The sequence below is a fragment of the Hemitrygon akajei genome, chromosome 6 (genome assembly GCF_048418815.1).
Source record: "Hemitrygon akajei chromosome 6, sHemAka1.3, whole genome shotgun sequence".
Classification (NCBI taxonomy): Eukaryota; Metazoa; Chordata; class Chondrichthyes; order Myliobatiformes; family Dasyatidae; genus Hemitrygon; species Hemitrygon akajei.
Window position 1 is genome coordinate 176,736,067 of NC_133129.1, and position 20,916 is coordinate 176,756,982.

Below are 20,916 nucleotides of genomic sequence, written 5' to 3' on the forward strand. Positions count from 1 at the left end.
TTTCAACAGTTTTAAAGAACCTTGAAACAAACTCCTCTAGTCATTTAGTGAAAAGATTTAGTTATGTGAGTTGAAATACAAAAATAACTTTTCACTTTTTCCTGTCACTTGTCTTCTGATTTCTAAAGCAAGAACTATTTATTCTTTGAAGATTATGTGCATTCCTCCCACCTAGATTATAATCAGTAAATTTGTTTCATTATTCATTGACCATGATCCATTTTCCACAGAAAAACATGACAAGAACAATTTAAGTTTAAGTTGTGAAATCTCATCTTAAAGGCTAGCTTTTTTTCCCCAAAGTCTAGGGAGAACTTCAAAACTTATTGTCTTTCTTCAGTCATTGGTCCAGTTCACTATAGTTCAATAACCCTTTCTTCATGTGTAATATCAAGCAGATGAATTAAAATCAGAAATAAAAACAGAAAAAGCTGAGAATACACTGCAGGCCAGGCAGTATCTGTGGAGACTGAACTTGTTAAAAGATCTTGGTCAAGTGATGCCCTGATATATGGTCTCGAACTGAAACATCAACCATCCATCTGCTTCCAGAGATGCAGTTAGACCCACTGACTTCCTACGACAGTTAGTTTTATTGCTAAAGGTTTAGGTCTATGAAGTTCTAGCAAGCAAAATAGAATTTTAAATGCATTTGATTACTTTTGAGAGTCTGGCAATCAACAATTCCATGTGAAACTTTATTTTTGTCTCTTTTAATTGGAACGTGGAAGGTAGTCACTCTCCAGCACCATTTTCTCCACACTGTGAACCGGGATGGCATTGGACACTGGAGCAAGCTGTGGGTAAGCTTTGGGAAGACAGTAAGTCTCAGAAGGTGATGTATGCAGAGTGACTAGACAAGCACTGGCATTGAACAAAATATCACACTAGCTCCACAGAGGAATTTGTATTTGTTCCAGTTGGTCATATGAATGACTTCCAGCATGTAAATACACCGATGAGAAATGTACACATACAGAATGTGTAAAATACAGAGTACACAAGACTTTATTTTGGAATTGATTTTCCATTCACAATAACCTACTCTGGAATCCAAAGCAACATAGGGTGACATACATTCAAGACGAGTTTCTCAGCTTTCTTCAGCTGGATAGATTTTAACCCTTTTAGTGTCAAGGAACATTGTCATACTCCAAAGCATATAGGCAATGCAATAAGGTTTAAATTATATTTCTGGAGGTGAGCAGTAGGAAATATGGATTAACTTTCTTTACTGCCGAGCTTCCCAACACCCTGGCTAGCAAATTCCAGCTCCTAACGCAAGAAACATAGAATTATAGAAACTTGCATTAATATAGCATCTGTTGTATCACAAAATACATCATAGCCAATGATATACTTCAAAAATGTAGTCATTGTTATTTATTTTTGTATTTATTTAGAGATACAGCACGGTAACAGGCCCGCGCTGCCTAATTAATCCCAAGTGACCAATTAACCTACTAACCTTTACACCTTTGGAATGTGAGAGTAAACCGGAGCACCCGGAAAAACAAACTAATGCAGTCACGAGTAAAATGTACAAACTCCTCCTAGACAGCAGCAGAAATTGAACCTGGTTTTGCTGGGACTGTAAATAGTTACGCTACTGTCCTGCCCCGGGGAAGATCACTGAAATTCCATGAAAATGATTGGCTCATACTTGTATTGATAACTATTGGGAAGAACTTTTTATCTGTTTGAAATATTGATCCTCTGTTTAATTTTGCCTTGGGAAGATAGCACTTACGTAGGACAACAGTCCGTCTGTGCTGCTCTGAGCTTTCCCCCGATTTTCCGCTCACACTATGGACTGGAACGTGAACACTCAACTTCTGATACAAAGGTGAAGGTACTACATTTTGGAAGCAGAGCACAGTCTATTCAGAGCTGGTGTTCACAACTTAATTTCTTCAGGCAACTGCTTTTAAAGAAATATTTAATACTTTACACGCAGGTTTTCCAACTCAGAAACCACAGGATATTCTAGTCCATCTCTGCCATCCAAACATACCTTCCAGTCATCCATTTTCAGTATAAATATCAGTAGGTGTTCCGTTATTGGAACATTATTTCTGTGGCTTTTCACCAATTAAAAACACACGCCGTCTCATTCCTTTGTAGATCGGACACCATTTTTCAGAAGCTCAGGGAAATTTCTCCAGGAGGTGTGTGGAGAGTTGCAACAAAATTGGAACACAGTGCTTTGAAAACTTTCAAACTCGAATCAACTGGCCATTTGTGACATGAGATCACAAAGACCTTGGCTTGCCCTTGTCCAGTGTTGTCAAGTAGAAACGGATGGCGGCCACAAGGATAATACCTATGCTAGCAACAAGCAAAATGCTTGAGAAACTCAGCAGGTCAGGCAAATTGACACTTGATCTTTTGGGTCAAGTACCTTCATCTGGACTGGTTCCAGCAACCGCAGTCAGTCACTTGTGTCTCCAATACATGAACTAATTGTCTTTAGAGTCATATACATAAATACACACCACATACACACCATGTACATACACACACGCACACACAGAGGTCTATGCAACTCACAGATAACTGAAAAATCTCCAGCTCCTGTCAGTGATGACTGTGAAGCATTCACAATGATCAAGTTGCACTTGCACACTTTGTGAAAGTATCTTACTTACTTTTAACAACAAGGCACAGAAAAATTATCAATATATGCATGCATACGCCATGCAAAGGAACACTGAGATGGCATGCACTAATGGTGTCAGTTGCTCACTTGTTATTGACTAATCTAATACAACATTCCACATGTCTGGATAGTCAATCAGCCACATGTGGCAAATGGATAACATACTTGACAGAAACTCAAAAAAAAAAGATTCTGCAGATGCCGGAAATCCAGAATAACACACACACAGACATGTTGGAGAAACTCAGCAGGTCAGGCAGCATCTATGGAGAGAAATAAACAGTCCATGTTTGGGCTGAGACACTTCACCCTGATGAAGAGACTTGGCATGAAACAATGACTGTTTATTCCTCTCCACAGATGTTGCCTGACCTGCTGAGCTCCTCCAGCATGTTGTGTGCTAACATACTTGACAACACTGGCCAAATCTGAGGTTTCCCCTCAACATTATTTAAAATGACTGGTTGGTTCTTCAGCACAGAGTCCCCAGGCACAATTACTTGAACTATTTGTTTGGCACGAACTCTAATACAATGTACAAAATAATTGACCAAAACCTAGAGAGCATTGCAGGGGTTGGGGGTTAGAAATCCGAGAAACTTCCTGGTGTATTAAAATACTTCAATGTTGATTTCTTCAAGAACATTTGACATTTTAGAAAGATACAATGCATTTAAAAATATTCAAATATTTCACATTTTTAATAAACACATTCACCCACATTAAAAAGTCGGGATATTTTGTAAAATTGTTGGAACTTTCACCATGTCCAAGAAACTCTCTGGAAATCTCCTGTGACTCCACAACTTACTTCTATCAGCAGGAATTATTTTAAAGTTTGTGTGCACGTTAGGGTTGCCAACTGTACTGATCATTTTGGAGTCTGCATGGATTAATCTTCAGAATATAGCTGCAGGCAAGTCATGGAGAAAATCAAAGCAAGACTGAAATATTTCTTGTCCCCAATTCTTTGCAAACATTACCACTTATTTATTGATTTACATAATGTTATCATCACTAACAAAAATAATGCAAATTCCTAATTGATGGAATGAACACCAGTCCTGCAGTGCTCTAGGGGAGGAAGTTTTATGACTGAGAGTCGGTGATAATGATATATTCCCAGTTTAGGATCATGTGCACCACACAGGAAGGACAGCCTGGAGGGAAACACGTAGTTGGTGGTATCCCGGTGCATCTTTTGTTCTTCTGCAGGGATCCTATAGATTGTGGGTTTGGGAGACGCTGTGAAAGTAGGCATGGAGTAATACCGAATGGAATAAAGGCCAGTGTGATAACTGCACCTAGGCCACACTGTTGTTGTCCACACTGCACCGCGTCCAGCAGTGATGAAGGAATGAATATTGACGGCGGAATCTAGTTAGTCATAGTACACATATTGCAGATGGGAAAGGATAGGGTGAATGATTGCAATCAAGAATTATTGGACAATGCAGATGAATCATTTGGTGAGGTGATCCATAGTAATGAGAAGTGATCAATGCCTCTAAAGATACTTTCAACAGGAGTTAGGGTGGAGAAAGGAAACGTGCCCTTTGGCACAACTCATCCATGCTGGCAAAAATGGCAACAATAGCTAGTCCCAATTGCCCAGATTTGGCCCATATCTCTCTAACCTTTCCTATTTGTACACCTATCCAAATAGAATCATCTAGCACGGAAGTAATCACTTAAGACCACCTGGTCCCTACTGATCCAAGATGTCTATCTAAGCTGGTCCTATATGGCCCACATCCCTCGACACATTTCATTTTCATGTACCTGTTCAACTGCCCTTCATATACCTGGCTCAATCACCTCCTCCAGCAGCTCATTCCATATATGGGACATCTCCTGGGTGAAAATATTGTCCCTCGGGTTCCTCTTAAATCTTTCCCCTTTCGCCCGAAACCCATGCCTTCTAATCCTTGATTCCCCAACATCTGGGAAAACGTCATCGAAATGTCATTGTCGTACCAGCCAGAACTCCCTCCTCTGGCAGCAAATTCCAAATAGCTAGCACCCTGAGTGGCAACCCTGTTTGTGTGTGTGTGTGTGTCTGTCTGTCTGCCTGTGCGAACGGGGAAACTTACCCAACAATGTAAGAACAGTTCATATATATTTATATATTATATATAGAATAGATATCAAAAATATATCACCAAATGGCACAAACTATTCCTGATTACAAATAGGGCAAAAAGGTCCTATCTTCAGCCAGACTTACGGAGACGTTTCGGAGCTCTTCGACCGAGCTGACCACCCTGTAGCCGAGCTGCACCAGGGTCAGGTTGCAGATATCCTGCACCAGCTCCACCATGTCGAAGGTGAGCTTGAGCCTCCAGCCCTCGGCAGTGGCGGCCGAGTCCCTCACTGTGGCGTACTTGTGGTTGCCTGAGGCGCCGGCGCCCCTCGTGTTGTTGAGGATCCACCTCCTCACGCTGGCATCGAGTGAGGCGCCGAGGAAGCGGTAGATCTCTTGCGCCTTCTCCTCGGGCCGCCTGGCCAGGTCCTCGTAGCGGACCAGCATGTAGCGGCCCTTCAGCCAGCGGGGCCGGGCCAGGCCGGTGGCGGCCGAGCGGAGCAGGTCGCCGCATGTGGAGCTGAGATGCGAGGCGTCCAGGTTGTAGGGCCTGCGGCCGCTGTTCCGCCACACCTTCCAGGCGCGGAAGCTGTCAGGGAAGGTGTCGATGCGCGAGGCCAGGATGGCGCGGGGGTCGCGCACCAGCTGGATCACCTTCATGTTGAGACGCGGGTCCTCCAGCAGCGCGCGCACGTCGCCCACCTCGGGCACGCGCACCGTCTTGATGGCGACGTGGTGGCGTCGGCGGCAGGCTCCCGATGCCAGCGTCAGGTTGAGGGCCCCGCAGCGGCGCACGCACTCGCCCTCCTCCCAGCGTTCGCTGGCGGCAGCCGCCTCGGCCCTCTCCCCGCCCAAGGGCCACGCGGCACACACGGGCGGCGAGCACAGCGCCTTGCTGGCGCCGCGGCGGAACAGGCGCTGGGTGCTGTGCTGCTCGGGCGTCGGCCGGATGTAGGCCTCCAGGTCGTGCAGGCGGCAGCTAAAGAGGCCCCGCAGCAGGTCGCGGTAGGCGCCGAGAAGCAGGCGGCGGCCGTTGGCGGGGGGCCGCACCCGCAGGCTGGTGTTGATCAGGCTGGTCTGCACGTGGTAGAGCGGCTCGAACAGGTAGAAGATGTCCGAGTGCTGGTTCAGCAGCTGCCCGATAAAGGAGGAGCCGCTGCGGGTGGTGGCCAGCACCAGGATGTGGCTGACCGGTCGGCTCCTCGCGCCGTCCTCCTCCTCCTCCTCCTCCTCCTCCCCCTCCCCCAGCCTTGGCTGGCAGGAGGCGCCCGTCCCCGGCTCACAGCCGCCCCGCTGCTTGGCCACCTGGCAGATGGCGAAAGGCTTGGCGATGAAGGTCCGGATGGCAGTGTACTGCACGGCCAACGAGGCGGCCACCAGCAACAGCACCGCCTTCCAGGAGCACTGCATAGCCGTGGGTTTGGCTCCCCTCATTCGGTGTCCAGTGCTGCTCCCTGCAACGACATAAAACCCAGAGCAAGTCAACACATGGGACCGAGGACCCTCATCCAATAGTCTTCTAGAGGGTTGGGTTGAAGCAGAGGAATAGGAGACCACTTGCGCCTGCTCTACCACCCGTGGACATCACAGCTTATCCGATGGTTACCATCGACTAATCTGATTTTGGCCTCAGCTCCACATTTAGACCAAACTCATAAGAAAAAGAAGCAGGAAGAGATTGCTTGGGCCCCCTACAGCTAGCCTACCATCTGTGGCTAAAGTGATGGTTACGTTTCATTGGTACCTTGATTAATCTGAAGAAAGGAGAGACTGCAGGCACTGGAAACTGGAGAAGCAAGCAACCTGCTGAAGGAATTCAGCGGGTTGAGCAGCATCTTTGAGGGGAAGGAAGTAATGACATTTCAGTTTCAGAACCCTGCATTAGTGCTGAGTTCCTTCATCAGACTGACCAATCCAATGTTGGCTTCAGATCCACAGTTCCCCGTAACCTTTGAACCCATTAGAAGCAGGAATCAGAGGTCAGTCAGCCCTTTCAACTTGTAATACCATTCCTTAACATCAAGGCTGATCTGATCATCGGCTCAGCTGCACAGATATATTCAACCCCTGAGTTATAGAGCCATGGAGTATGGAAGCAGAACCCTTGGCCCAATTTGTCTTTGGCAACCAAGTTATCTATGTGAGCCAGTCCATCTTGCCCAGTATGACCCAAGCCCACCCCAACCTTTCCTATCTATGTTCCTACTTAAGTTTCTTTTAAAAGTCATAATTATACCTTTCTCTGCTAATTTGGATATACCCACTATCTTCCGGAAACTATTGCCCCTCAGATCCTTCTTAAATTGTTCTGCTCTTAGTTCAGGATATGTCCTCTCTTTACAGACTTGCTACTCTTGATTCCCCCATAGTCCAGGAATCTGTTCAACCCTGACTTCATTGCATTCAGTGTCACAACTAACTAGGGCAGAAAGTTCCAAACTTCCACAAGCCTCTAGGAGATTAAATTCCTTCTTGGCTCATTCACGAGGAACTGATTCTTTATCTAAAGACCCCTCTCCCTGGTTCTGTACTCTTCCCACCAGGAAAACTATCTACCTTGTCCAGAAACCCTCATAACTTTATATATTTCAGTAACACCATCTCTATTCTATTCTATGAACTCATATGAGCAACACGGCAAAATAAAATATATTGAAACAATATATTAAGACAAGGGATTCCGCAGAATCTGGATATCCAGAGAAGTGCACACAAAATGCTGGAGGAACTCAGCAGATCAGGCAGCATTAATGGATAGAATAAAGAGTTGACATTTTGAGCTGAGAGTCCTGATGAAGGTTCTCAGCCCGAAATGTTGTCTGTTTATCCCTCTGTAGAGGAACTACCAGACCTGCTGTTACTCTTCAAATTAACTCTCCTTTGTTGAACACAGAGAAGGCATGGTCAAGTACACTATCCAGTCAGATCACAGCTCCTGTACCTCAACCCTACTCCATTCCTCTGATTCCCTTAGTTTGTTTAGTATAATTAGCCTGGCTGTGAGATGTTTGACTTAAACACTTTTCCACAGAAAAAGCAAAGCACTGCAGTATGTTGGTCAACTGAGCAAGTTTACCCAAGAAAATTTACTCCTCAGAAGTCAGATTTCCCTGCAAATTCTGCTCAGTGGAACGAAATCGGCTTGTATTAGATTGATAACGAGGATAAATCTTCAGTCAACTGTCAGTCTTCAGTCAGCTGTTCAAAGTTGTTAACGTGGATTTGGCAGTGGTAATGATAGTGAGACTATCAGTGTTCACAATTATTACTCCATAAAACTGACATCAACTTTAGAATTTTCTTGCACGTGTGGTTTACCACAGAATTACTCAAGTTGCTGTCAGCAGTTCAGTGCCCCTCTACACTGTTCTAATGATGTTGAGATTAACATGGGGATCAACAAAAAAAAATACAATTGAACTAATTGCTTACAAAAACTGAAGAGCACACCAGCTAGGAGGAGGCATACTCGTCTCCCCATGACAACAGAAGTTTGAGTGGAAGAATAGCTGTGAGAGACCCAAGCAGCTGATTTTAAATAGATTGACTATTTACAAAGATTTCTTAAAATCTCTCATACATTGGAGGAGTTTGAGAGACGTTTGGATAGGCATATGGATGTAAGGAAGATGGAGGGATATGGACATGATGTAGGTAGGAGGAATTAGAACACAGAACAGACATCTACAGCACATTACGGGCCCTTCGGCCCACAATGTTGTGCCGACCATATAACCTACTCTAGAAACTGCAAGGAATTTCCCGAGTGCATAGCCCTTTATTTTTCTAAGCTCCATGTTCCCATTTAAGAATCTCTTAAAAGACACTATTGTATCCGCCTCCACCACCATCGCTGGCAGTGCATCCCACGCACCCACCACTCACTGGGTGAAAAACATACCCCTGACATCCCCTTGGTACCTATTTCCAAGCACCTTAAAACTATGCCCCCTCGTGTTAGCCATTTCAGACCCGGGAAAAAGCCATCCACATGATTAATGCCTCTCATCATCTTATACACCTTCTCATCCTGTCACTCCAAGGAGAAAAGGCCAAGTTCACTCAACCTATTTTCATAAGGCATGCTCTCCAATCCAGGCAACATCCTTGTAAATCTCTGTACTCTCTCTATATTATTCACATCCTTCCTGTAGTCAGGTGACCAGAACTGAGCACAGTACTCCAAGTGGGGTCTGACCAAGGTCTTATATAGCTGTAACATTACCTCAGGGCTGTTGAACTCAATCCCACGGTTAATGAATGCCAACACACCGCACACCTTCTTAACAACACTGTCAACTGGACAGCGGCTTTGAGTGTCCTATACACACAGACTCCAAGATCTCTCTGATCCTCCACACTGCCAAGAGTCTTACCATTAATATTATATTCTGCCTTCAAATTTGACCTTCCCAAATGAACCACCTCACACTTATCTGCCACTTCTCAGCCCAGATCTGCATCCTATCGATGTCCTGACAGCCCTCCACACTATCCACAACACCCCCAATCTTCGTGTCATCAGCAAACTTACTAACCCTCCCTTCTACTTCTTCATCCAGGTCATTTATAAAAATTCACAAAGGGGCGGGGGGGGGGGGGGGGTCCCAGAACAGATCCCTGCAGAACACCACTGGTCACCAACCTCCATGCAGTATATGAACCATCCCCAACCACCCTTTGCCTTTTGTGGGCAAGCCAATTCTGGATCCACAAAGCAAGGTTGCCTTGGATCCCATGCGTCCTTACCTTCTGAATGAGTCTTGCACGTGTTTGGTCTTTTTTTGCTGTTTTTTGTTTGATTTTGTGTTTAGACAGTTCAGCATAACATTGTGGGCTGAATGGCCTGTTCTCTGCTCTATGTTCTCACAGACAACTTCATAAATTTAAAAGATTAAAAACATTTCCAAGAATTTATTCAAAATATCTACAGTGATATATAATTCAGATTTTTGTTTAAAAATTCTAATTTTCTAAAATTATTTAGAAGTTTCTGAGGATGAGTCACCTCTCAACTCTAGGAGATATCTCAGGTGTATCTTGAGTACTGTCAGTTTTCATGATCTCATGAGCTAATCTATTTTTGACTGTCCCAGCTAATGTCACTTGTCAGTGCTGAAGGCTCTCCCGTGAAAAACTCTTTCAGTGTTTTGCACAAGTTCTTGGTGGGAGCGTCACTGTGGGAAATCTCTGTTGAGGTTGGTGGTAAGCAGTGTTGGCCGGCAGCTAACTTCAACATCTGGGCTGTACATCTGGCCAAATCTAGCTGGCGAAATAACAGTGCGAGTTCACAGTGCACCGCAGTATTACTCCACATATTGGCCATAAACACAAGAGGTTCTGCTGATGCTGGAAATCCAGAGTATCACACACAAAATGCTGGAGGAACTCCATAGCTCAGGCAGCATCTGGAGAGAAAATAAATCGATGATGTTTTGGGCCACGATTCTTCATCAGGATTGGAAAAAAAGGGGGAGGGGAAGGAGTACAAGCTGGAAGATGAAAGGCTAAGCCAGGTGATGGAGAAGATAGGTGGGAGGGGATTGGGGATGAAGTAAGAAGCTGTGAGGTGATAGGTGGAAAAGGTAAAGGGCTGAAGAAGGAGAAATCTGATAGGAGAGGAGAATGGACCATGGGAGAAAGGGCAGGAGGGGCACCAGAGGGGTAATAGTCAGGTGAAGTGAAGAGAAGAGAAGGGCTAAAAGCAGGGCCAGAAGGGAAAATGGAAAAGCAGAGAAGGGAGGAGGGGTTATGGAATTAAAGGAGATCACTGACTTAAGAGTCTTAACTGCTGTTCAATGTATGCACAAATTCTGATGAATCTTGGGAACACACTACCATTTTCACATGGATGGTTACAACTGGCTAATTTTTGTAAATTTGGGAGATTTCCTGGACCCCAGAGGATGTAGTAAATGTTGAACCATTTGATCATGCCCAGCTCTGGCTCATTGTTTACACGATGACTTGGTCTTTAACCTCTTTGTTCTGAATGGATGATCAGGTTACCCCTCACATTTTCAGATTTTATTACAGAAAGTAATTCTTAGGATACTGCCATTAAGGGACAGGGTAGTGTTTATTGACCACTTCTCGTTGCCCTTAAAGTGTTTTAAAATTGCAACAGAGCGGCTGAGTCAACTCTGCAGAGGAGTTGCCTGATTTAGACCTGATAACAAAGGAAGAACATTAATATACATCCAGATTGTGGTTGTCTCTGGTTGAATGAGTGGGGACTCAGTTGGTGAAACTCTTACCTCTAAAAACCTGAGGGTTCAAATCATGCTTCTGCACAGAAATTCAGGCTGATAATGAGGGAGTGCTACATCCCCTCATCCTTCAGAGCTTTTGCTATTCAAGGTGCGAGGGGAGCAATTTAAAAAGATCCCGAAGGGCAACTTTCAAGCAGACAGTGGTGAATATGTGGAATGAGCTGCCAGAGGAAGTGATTGAGGCAGGTACAACAGAATCAAAGGAGTACTTGGCCAGGCATGTGGAAGGGTGGCAGCCTGGAGGAATATGGGCCAAATGCATGATCTGGTCAGCTAGGTGGACATGGTCAGTATGGACTTGTTGGGCCGAGGGGCCTGTATCTGTGCAGTACTGCTCTCTTGACTCTATCACATTTATTACATTTGAATGGAGATGAGGAGGAATTTCTTTAGACAGGGAGTGGTGAATCCGTGGAATTCACTGCCACAGACAGCTGTGGAGGCCAAGCCATTGGGTATATTGGGACAGGCCGGAAGGCATAGGGAGTGTTGTGGCTCTGTTGGTAAGAGATGGAATTACATCTTTAGTAAGAGGTGACGTAGGGTCAGAGAATGTTGAATCTTATTAGGGAGCTTAACATAAAGGAACCCTAAGGAGGTAGTGATTATAGTATGATTGAATTCATACTGCAATTTGAGAGGGTGAAGCATAACTCACATGTATCAGTATTGCAATGGAATAAAGGGAATTACAGAGGCGTGAAAGAGGAGCTCGCCCAAGTGGATTGGAGGAGGATACTGGCAGGGGTGATGACAGAGCAGAGAGGGCTGAAGTTTCTGGGAATAGTTCACAAGGTGCATGATAGATAAGTCCCACAGAGGAAGAAGTTCTGAAATGGCATGGGTAGGCAACCATGGGTAGGCAACCGTGGGTAGGCAACCATGGGTAGGCAACCATGGCTGACAAAGAAAGATAAGTCTGCATAAAAACCCAAGGAAGGGGCATATGGTAACAAAAGTGAATGGGAAGCTGGATAATTGGAAAGCTTTTAAAATTCAACAAAAGGAAACTAAAAAAGCTAGAAGGGGAAAAGATGAAAAATGCAGGCAGACTACCTGATAATCTAAAGCAGGATACCAAAAGTTTTTTTCAATTACATAAAGAGTAAAAGGAATGTGAGAGTTGATATTGGACCACTGGAAAATTATGCTGGTGCGGTAATAATGGTGGCAGATGAACTTAATGGGTATTTTGCTTTTGTCTTCATTGTAGAAGGCATTGGTAGTGTGCCAGAAGTCCGTGAGTGTCAGGGAGCAGGAGTGAGTGCTATTGCTATTACAAAGGAAAACATGCTAGGTAATCTCAAAGGTCTTAAAGTGGATCAGTCACCTGGACCAGATGGACCACATCCCAGAGTCCTGAGAGAGGTTGCTGAAGAGATAACAGATGCATTGGTTGTGATCTTTCAAGAATCACTTGATTCTGGCATGGTCCTAGAGGACTGGAAGATTGCAAATGTCACTCCACTCTAAGAAGGGAAGAAGGTAAAAGAAAGGAAATTATAGGCCAGTTAGCCTAATCTCAGTGGTCAGGAAAGTGTTGGAGTTTATTATTTAGGATGAGACTAATGATAAAGTAAGTCAAAGTCAGCATGGCTTCCGTCAAGGAAAATCGTGCCTGACAAATCTGTTAAAGTCCTTCAAGGAAATAACAAGCAGGGTGGACAAAGCAGAGTCAGTGGAAGTCATTTACTTGGATTTCCAGAAGGCATTTGATAAGGTGCCATATATGAGGTTGCTTAACAAGATAAAATCCCCCGGCGTTACAGGAAAGATACTGGCATGGATAGTGGAATGGCTGACAGGCAGGAGGCAGTGAGTGGGAATAGAAAGGGCCATTTCTGATTGGCTGCCAGTGACTAGTAGTGTTCCTCAGGGGTCAGTATTGGGACCACAACTTTTCACATTGTTTGTCAGTGATTTAGATAATGGGATCGATGGCTTTGTGGCAAAGTTTATGGATGGTATAATGATAGGTAGAGGAATAGGTAGTGCTGAGGAAGCAATGTGATTGCAGCAGGACATAGACAAATTGGAAGGGTGGACAAAGAAATGGCAGATTGAATACAGTGTTGGAAAATGTATGATAATTCACTTTGGTAGATGGAACAATAGTGTGGATTGTTATCTAAGTGGGGAGAAGGCTCAAACAGCAGAGGTGCAGAGAGATTTGGGAGTCCTCGTATCAGACTCCCAGATGGTTAGTTTACAGTTGAGTCTGTGGTAAAGGCGGCAAACACATTGTTGGTGTTTATTTCAAGGGGAATTGAATATAAATGCAAGGAGATAATGCTGAGCCTTTATAAGACACTGGCCAGGCCACACTTGGAGTATTGTCAACAGTTTTGGGCCCCATGTCTCAGAAAGTAGGTGTGGTCATTGGAGAGGGTCCACAGGAGGTTTACAAAGATGATTCTGGGAATGAAGGTGTTAACATATGAGGAGCATTTAGCAGTTTCATGCCTATACTCACCGGAATTTAGAAGAATGCTGGGGGATCTCATTGGAACCTGCCGAATGTTTTAAGGACTAAATAGGGTGGATGTGGAGAGGATGTTTCCTATGGTGGGGGTATCCAGAATAGAAGGCACAGCCTCAAAATTGAGGAGTGACCTTTTAGAACAGATGTAAGGAGGAATTTTTTTTAGCCAAAGGGTACTAAGTCTGTAGAATGCTCTGCCACAGACTGTGGTGGAGGTCAAGTCCGTAGGTCTATCTAAGGCAGAAGCTGATTGTTTCCTGATAGGCTGGGCATCATGGTGAGAAGGCAGGTGTATGGGGTTGAGAGGAATGCGCGATAAGTCATGGTAGAATGGCGGAGCAGACTCGGTAAGCTGAATGGCCTAGATTTAAAGCAGATGTGCACAGTTTCTTTATTAGGAAGGGTGTCAAAGCTTACAGGGAGAAGGCAGGAGAATGGCATTGTGAGGGAGAGTAAACCAGCCCTGAGAGAATGGGAGAGCAGACTTAATGGGATGAATGGCCTAATCCTGCTCCTGTGTCATGTGGTCTCACATTGACAGAAAAAGTGATTTGCAGTTTCTAAAAAATACATGAAACAAGTACCCTCTTTATTTTGCAGGGGAGCTTGTGATGGAATTATGGAATTCTTACACACATACTTCCTTTGCCCTTACAGGTGTTTATGTACACATCTGTTTGAGTAAAATACGGGTGCAAACCACATCTCATCCAATTAAACACTATAGAATTATGTTTTCAGTAAGCCACAGAAAGCTCGCGGTACGCCATTACGGCTGGGTACGGAGAGGTAGGGGGAGCTCATCATTTAGAACAAATGGGCTGTTTCTTACTGTACATTGTAATTCTACATTGTAAGAGTCTCTGTGGATGACTTTATAGATTTATCTGTATTGAGCCAAGCTTAAACCAGAGCCAGCAGGGGAGGTCACTGCAATCTCATGGACTGTGTGAAAATACTGGCAAACACACTGCATTGATCTGAGAGAGAAAGAAGCAGGCAGGAGATTTTTTTTTTCCATATTTGGAGATACAGCATAGGAACAGGCCCTTCCAAAGCAATGAGTCCATCTGACCCAATCGTACCCATGTGACCAATTAGCCTATTAATCTGCCAGTCTGGAATATGGGGGGAGCCCAGAACTCCCAAAAAAAAGATCCCACATAGTCATGGGGAGAACGTACAATCTTACAGACAACGGCAGGACTTGAACCCAGGTCATTGGCGTTGTAGCTGCATTACGCTAACCGCTACGCTATCATCCTGCCCCAGATGGTTGTGTGGAAAGTCTTCTTGCAATAAGTAATCTATCAGCATTTCAGCTACTTCGAAGAGTTTGCACAAATCAGGGAATGTCTCAGGAGGATCCCTCGTCAGTTATAGAGTTTGTAAGTGGGAGGCAGTTTATGTGACTTGTTTGTCAGGAAGTAACTCACAATCAGCAGCATATTCTGTTTGTGTCATAATGGAAAAATAGAAAATTGATCAATCTGGGAACAGTTCAAAGTGAGGAGACTAAAATATCTCAGCAACAAGGGCTGTTTCATACAATAGGGTAGTAATTGGGATTGCACATCACATGCTGGGATCGTACATCACTCACTTACATCATAGTGCAATTGTATAACACCGTAACAAAAACTGGACTGATATACCACACGATGGGACAGTAACTGTATCGACATTACATTAAAACATCAGCTGGTACTATACATTATACACCATGGCCATACCTAAAAATGTCCTTCACACACCAGGATGGTAATTGAGACTATATGTCATGCACTGGGTTTGAAAGTGAGATTACAGATCACAGTTTGGGTTAGAATTGAAATGATGCACTCAGACATTTGACAGAATCGTACATCACCCACTAAGACATTGACTGGGATTGTAAATCATACAGTAGGAAAATAACTAGGATTCTACTCCAGGACACAAAGTAATTGAAATTTCACATCACGGGTTGGGATATTAACTAGGATTATATGTCATACTTCGGTAAAGGGACTGGGATTATCTTGGATTATGTGTCAATGACAAGGCTTGTAACTGAGGATGTATATCATACTCTGGATGAGCAACCAATATTATACATCTCACCTCAGGGAAATTAATTGAGATTGTACATTTTATGGAGGAACATTAACTGGGATTTAATATCATGTATTGAGCAATAAGACGAACTATATGTCATCACTGAAAAAGCGCCTGTGACGGCTTCTTATGCAGCTTGGGTCAACAAAAAGGCTATTATAACAACACTGGCAGCATGCATCATACGATGAAACAGTAACTGGGATTTAACACACCCAGTGGGGCATCTACAATGACACAAAGCAACAATGTATCTCTAGACGCTAATAGTACAGCAGTTTCTCACAGAAACAGGTTTGCATATCACAGACACTATCCCACACTCATGAAGAGTAACTTCGATCTTGGAATAGACTAAAAGGTCAACACAACATTGTGGACCAAATTGCCTGTACCATAGTGTTCTATGTTCCAGATTGTAGGCTCCATAATTTGGCATTGAGTAGTCTTGTATAACTCCAGCAGTGCCTCCCAGATGCATGGTCTTCAAAATTTAGAAGAACAAAGCCTTCAGCCACTTGGGAACACCACCACCTACAGGTTTATCTCCAACTTGCACATCATTCTGACTTTGAAATACATCACAGTTCCTTCTTGTCACTGGCTCTAAATCCTAGAATATTCTCTCCACCGGAGCTGGCTTTCAGAAAAACTCTTTAAGCTGACATCCTGATCTTCAGGGGGCATATAAAATCTCCAGGCACTGTTTCCTTCTGAAGGCCTGTTCAATATTTATCCCTCGTTTGATACCTATACAACAGATGATCTTGTCGGCATTATGTTACTCTTTGAAGGCATTTTGTCTAACTGAACTGGCTGTAACATTACACCGGCAACAATTAATTGCTTGTGTAATTTGGTTGGAAGCCTTGTGGTTGAAAAAGACACCAACGCATGCCAAACTTTTTTTTTCATTCTAAGATGATTCTCAGTAGCACAGAAGGCAAATTGCAGTAATTGTTATTGAGCACTTAGGAAATGGGCAGTTCTGAAATGGCAGCCAAATTTGACTGTGGACCTTTGCAAACAGAAATAACAAATAAGACAAGCTATTGTCCATTGCTCAGACCATTATGGTCCAGATGAAGGAACTAAGACTGATAGCGTCAATAATGTTGTCAGCTCAAATTGCTCTCTATACTCTTTAAGAAGGGGGGGGGGGGGGTGCAGGAAAAAGGAAATTATAGGCCAGTTAGCCTGACTTCATGAATTCAAAAGATGTTGGAGTCCATTATTATGAATGATGTTTCACGGTACTTGGAGCTGCATAATAAAGTAGGCCAAAGTCAGCATGGTTTCCTTAAGGGGAACTCTTGCCTGACAAATCTGTTGGAATTCTTTTAAGGAAATAACAGGCAGGATAGACAAAGAAGAGTCAGCGGATGGTATTTACTTGGATTTGCAGAAGGCCTTTGACAAGGTGCTGCATATGAGGCTTCTTAAGAAGATAAGAGTCCATGGTATTACAGGAAAGTTACTAGCATGGACAAGAAAACTTGGAGGAGACAAAGCATTGGAAAAAAGATCTGTTCTGGTTGGCTGCCAGTGACAAGTGGTTTTTCTCAGGGATTGGTATTGGGACTTCTTTTCATGTTATATGTCAACAATTTGGATGACAGATTTTATGGCTTTTTGATCAAATTTGAGGAAGATACAAAGGTAGTTGGAGGGACCTGTAGTGTTAAGGAAGCAGGGAGTCTGCAGAAGATCTTGAGACAGATGTGGCAGATGGAATATGGTGTAGGGAGGTGTATAGTCATACACTTTGTTGAAAGGAATAAATGTGCAGACTATTTTCTAAATAGGAAGAAAATTCAAAAATCAGAGGTGCGAAAGGACTTGGGAGTCCTTGTGCAGGAATCTTTAAAAGTTAAAATGCAGGATGAGTTGGTGATAAGGAAGGCAAATGTAATGTTACCATTCATTTCAACAGAACTAGAATATAAGAGCAAGGATGTGATTTTGAGACTTAATCAGACATTGTTCAGACCAATTTGGAGTATTGTGCAAACACAAGGAAATCTGCAGATGCTGGAAATTCAAACAACACACACAAAATGCTGGTGGAACAGTTGGCCTGCTGTGTTCCACTAGCATTTTGTGTGTGTCGTTTGGAGTATTGTGAGCAGTTTTTGGTCCCATATCTAACAAAAGATCTGCTAGCATTGGAGAGAGTCCAAAGGAGGTTCACAAGAATGATTCTGGGAATGGAAGGGTTAACAGGGGATGAGCGTTTGATGGCTCTGGGCCTGTACTGGCTGGAGTTTAGAAGAATGTGGAGGCAGGGGACAGCTCATTAAAACCTATTGAATATTGAAAGACCTAACAGAGTTGATGTGCAGAGGATGTTTCCTATGGTGGTAGAGTCCAGGACCAGAGTTCACACCCTGAAAATTGAAGGATGTCCCTTTGGAATGGAGTTGAGGAGGAATTTCTTTAGCCAGAGGATAGTGAATCTGTGGAAATTGTTGTCACGGATGGCTGTGGTGGCCAAGTGAGAGGGTATACTTAAAGCAGAGGTTGATAAGTTCTTACTTAGTCAGGGTCTCAAATGTTACAGGGAGAAAGCAGGAGTGGGATTAGGAGGGATAATAGATCGGCCAGGATGGAATGGTGCAGCAGACTCAATAGGCTGAGTGCCCTAATTCTGCTTATGATGTTATGCTCCTGGAATTACTTGTCACATGAAAAGCTAAGCTGCCAAATTTCACTCGAGAAGAATTCACGTGCCTCTCTCTGGCTGTACCACACAGTTTTGCTAACTGCAAGATCTACAAGCAAGTTGCAAGTGTGGCTTTGGTCAAGCACACTATGGAACTTCAACTCATTGTCAACCAACAATGGACTGTGATTCCCACAAAAGACTTATGAATAGTGAAATGCAACTATTAAGACTCTGTACAAAGTCACAGTAGAACCACATCAAATCTGGTGCTTAAGGAAGGGGAACTCAGGAGAAACTTCTTTACTGATGAGAACGTGGAATTCACTCCCACATGGTGCGGTTGAAAGGAACAGTATAGATGTATTCAGGAGGGTAGTGGACAAGCATGTTAAAGGGAAGGGCATGAACAGGATAATGACTTTAAATCTCCCTAGGGCAAGGACAGGATTGGGTGCCACTCAAACTGGTGTGTCTCCCAAAGAGCAAGTATAAATCAGAAATTTTGACTGAAGTGCAGAAAGCAAAAGTGTTAATACCAGGACTACTGGGACTGTATTACACATGGAACAGGTGATTCTATAGCTCACCTAAGTGGAACAGTGGTACCTCTCATTGGTGGATAATTGGACTGTGGTGGCAACTTTAGACTCTGGTTGGACTATAAATATAGAACAGTGAGTCTGCAGCATGTACTGTAGCGTGTATTGTATGGGTCAGCCTGTAGCGTGTATTGTATGGGTCAGTGAGACTGTAGCCTGTATTGTATGGGTCAGCCTGTAGCATGTATTGTATGGGTCAGTGAGACTGTAGGCTGTATTATATGGGTCAGTGAGACTGTAGCCTGTATTGTATGGGTCAGCCTGTAGCGTGTATTGTATGGGTCAGTGAGACTGCAGCTCACAGTGGGACAGTAAGACTGTACCTTACACATGGACGGGAGAGTGAGACTGCACCTTACAACAGTGCAACAGTATGACTGTATGCCAAACATGGATGGGACAGTGCGATAGTAAGGTTGTGTTCCACACATGGATGGGACAGTCAGACTGCACCTTACAGGGCGCAAGCCTGGGCAGAGTTGTACAGGAGACCGGCAGTTGCCCAAGCTGCAAGTCTCCCCTCTCCACACCACCGATGTTGTACAAGGGAAGGGCATTAGGACCAATACACACCGGTGTCGTCGCAGAGCAATGTGTGGTTAAGTGCCTTGCTTCAGGATACAACACACAGCCTCAGCCAAGGCTCCAACTAGCAACCTTCAGATAATTAGATGAACGCCTTAACCACTTGGCCATGCGCCAACACTGTACCTCACATTGGGACAGTAAGGTTGTACCCCACAAGCAGATGTCAGTGAGACTGTATCTCACAGTGGGACAGTAAGGCTGTACCCGACACTGGATGGGACAGTGAGACTGTACTTCACAGGGGGACGGTAAGCCTGTACCCCACACATGGACAGGTCAATGAGGCTGTACCTCACATTGGGACAGTAAGGTTGTACCCACAGGCGAATGTCAATGGGAATGTACCTCACAGTGGGACAGTAAGGTTGTACCCCACAAGCAGATGTCAGTGAGACTGTACCTCACAGTGGGACAGTAAGGCTGTACCCCACACTGGATGGGACAGTGAGACTGTACTTCACAGGGGGACGGTAAGCCTGTACCCCACACATGGACAGGTCACTGAGACTGTACCTCACATTGGGACAATAAGGTTGTACCCACAGGCGAATGTCAATGGGACTGTACCTCACAGTGGGAGAGTAAAGCCGTACCCCACACGCAGACAGGTCAGTGAGACTGTATCTCACAGTGGGACGGTAAGGCTGCACCCCACACACGGACAGGTCAGTTAGACTGTACCTCACAGTGGGACAGTAAGGCCGTACCCGACACGCAGACAGATCAGTGAGACTGCACCTCATTGGTGGAATGATGAGACCAAACCTCACGCTGGACAAAATGACTGTACTGTACCTCTCACACGCGTGGTGCGGCGAATCTAGCTGGGAGCGCAGACAGACAGTGCACCGTTAATGGCTCCAGGTTTAAAGCGCCGGGGTCTGAGAGACTTCCTCTGCAGTAGTGAAACTAAGCCGTTCCCATCACCCCGGGCATTGCCGAGAATGGATCTCTCTCCCGTAAAGCCAGGCTTGCGTTACTGTGCAATTCCAAATCCAGTTTCCGTCAAAATATTCGGTTTCTGTACAGAATAGTCGTCATTCCGTACCGATGCGACAGCTCTTTACAGCAACTCAATAATTCGTATCAATGCAAAGTGGACCTCAAGATATCTCGCAATGATTAAAGGCCAGATTATGTTTGAGTGGGACCTGAATCGGCGCGGCGACGGGGGAGGAGACACGATTGATCCGGGTGCTGGGCAAGGAGTGACCGCTTGTTCCTTGGGCCCCAGAGGAAGCCCTCTGTCCCGCCGACCGAGGGCCACCTTCCGTGAAGTCTCGCTTTGTAAGCAGGACGGGGTCTAGACACCGTCTGCTCGTTACAATTGCTTCAATTACCACTCTGGTAAAATACCATTCACCCTAATACAACTCTTCCGGAGCAGGAATTCGGAGGTTTAAATGCAGTTTAAGCCAAGGATCACAGACTTACTAGACTTTTTAAATGAAAATCATAATGTTCCCATAAA

General features: G+C 44.5%; 1 protein-coding gene across 4 annotated transcripts in view; it reads right to left on the bottom strand.

Moving 5' to 3' along the window:
- LOC140729709 (carbohydrate sulfotransferase 1-like) overlaps positions 1–20,916 on the bottom strand; it is a 94,099-nt gene that overhangs the window by 71,253 nt on the left and 1,930 nt on the right. For 3 of the 4 annotated variants that reach the window (XM_073049808.1, XM_073049809.1, XM_073049810.1), the window contains exon 2: positions 4,887–6,196. In XM_073049808.1, the coding sequence (XP_072905909.1) occupies positions 4,887–6,176 (1,290 nt within the window). In that variant the 5' untranslated portion in view covers positions 6,177–6,196. Of the gene's footprint in view, positions 1–882; positions 6,197–20,916 lie in introns of those variants that run through there. The other variant, XM_073049811.1, reaches the window with a different exon arrangement.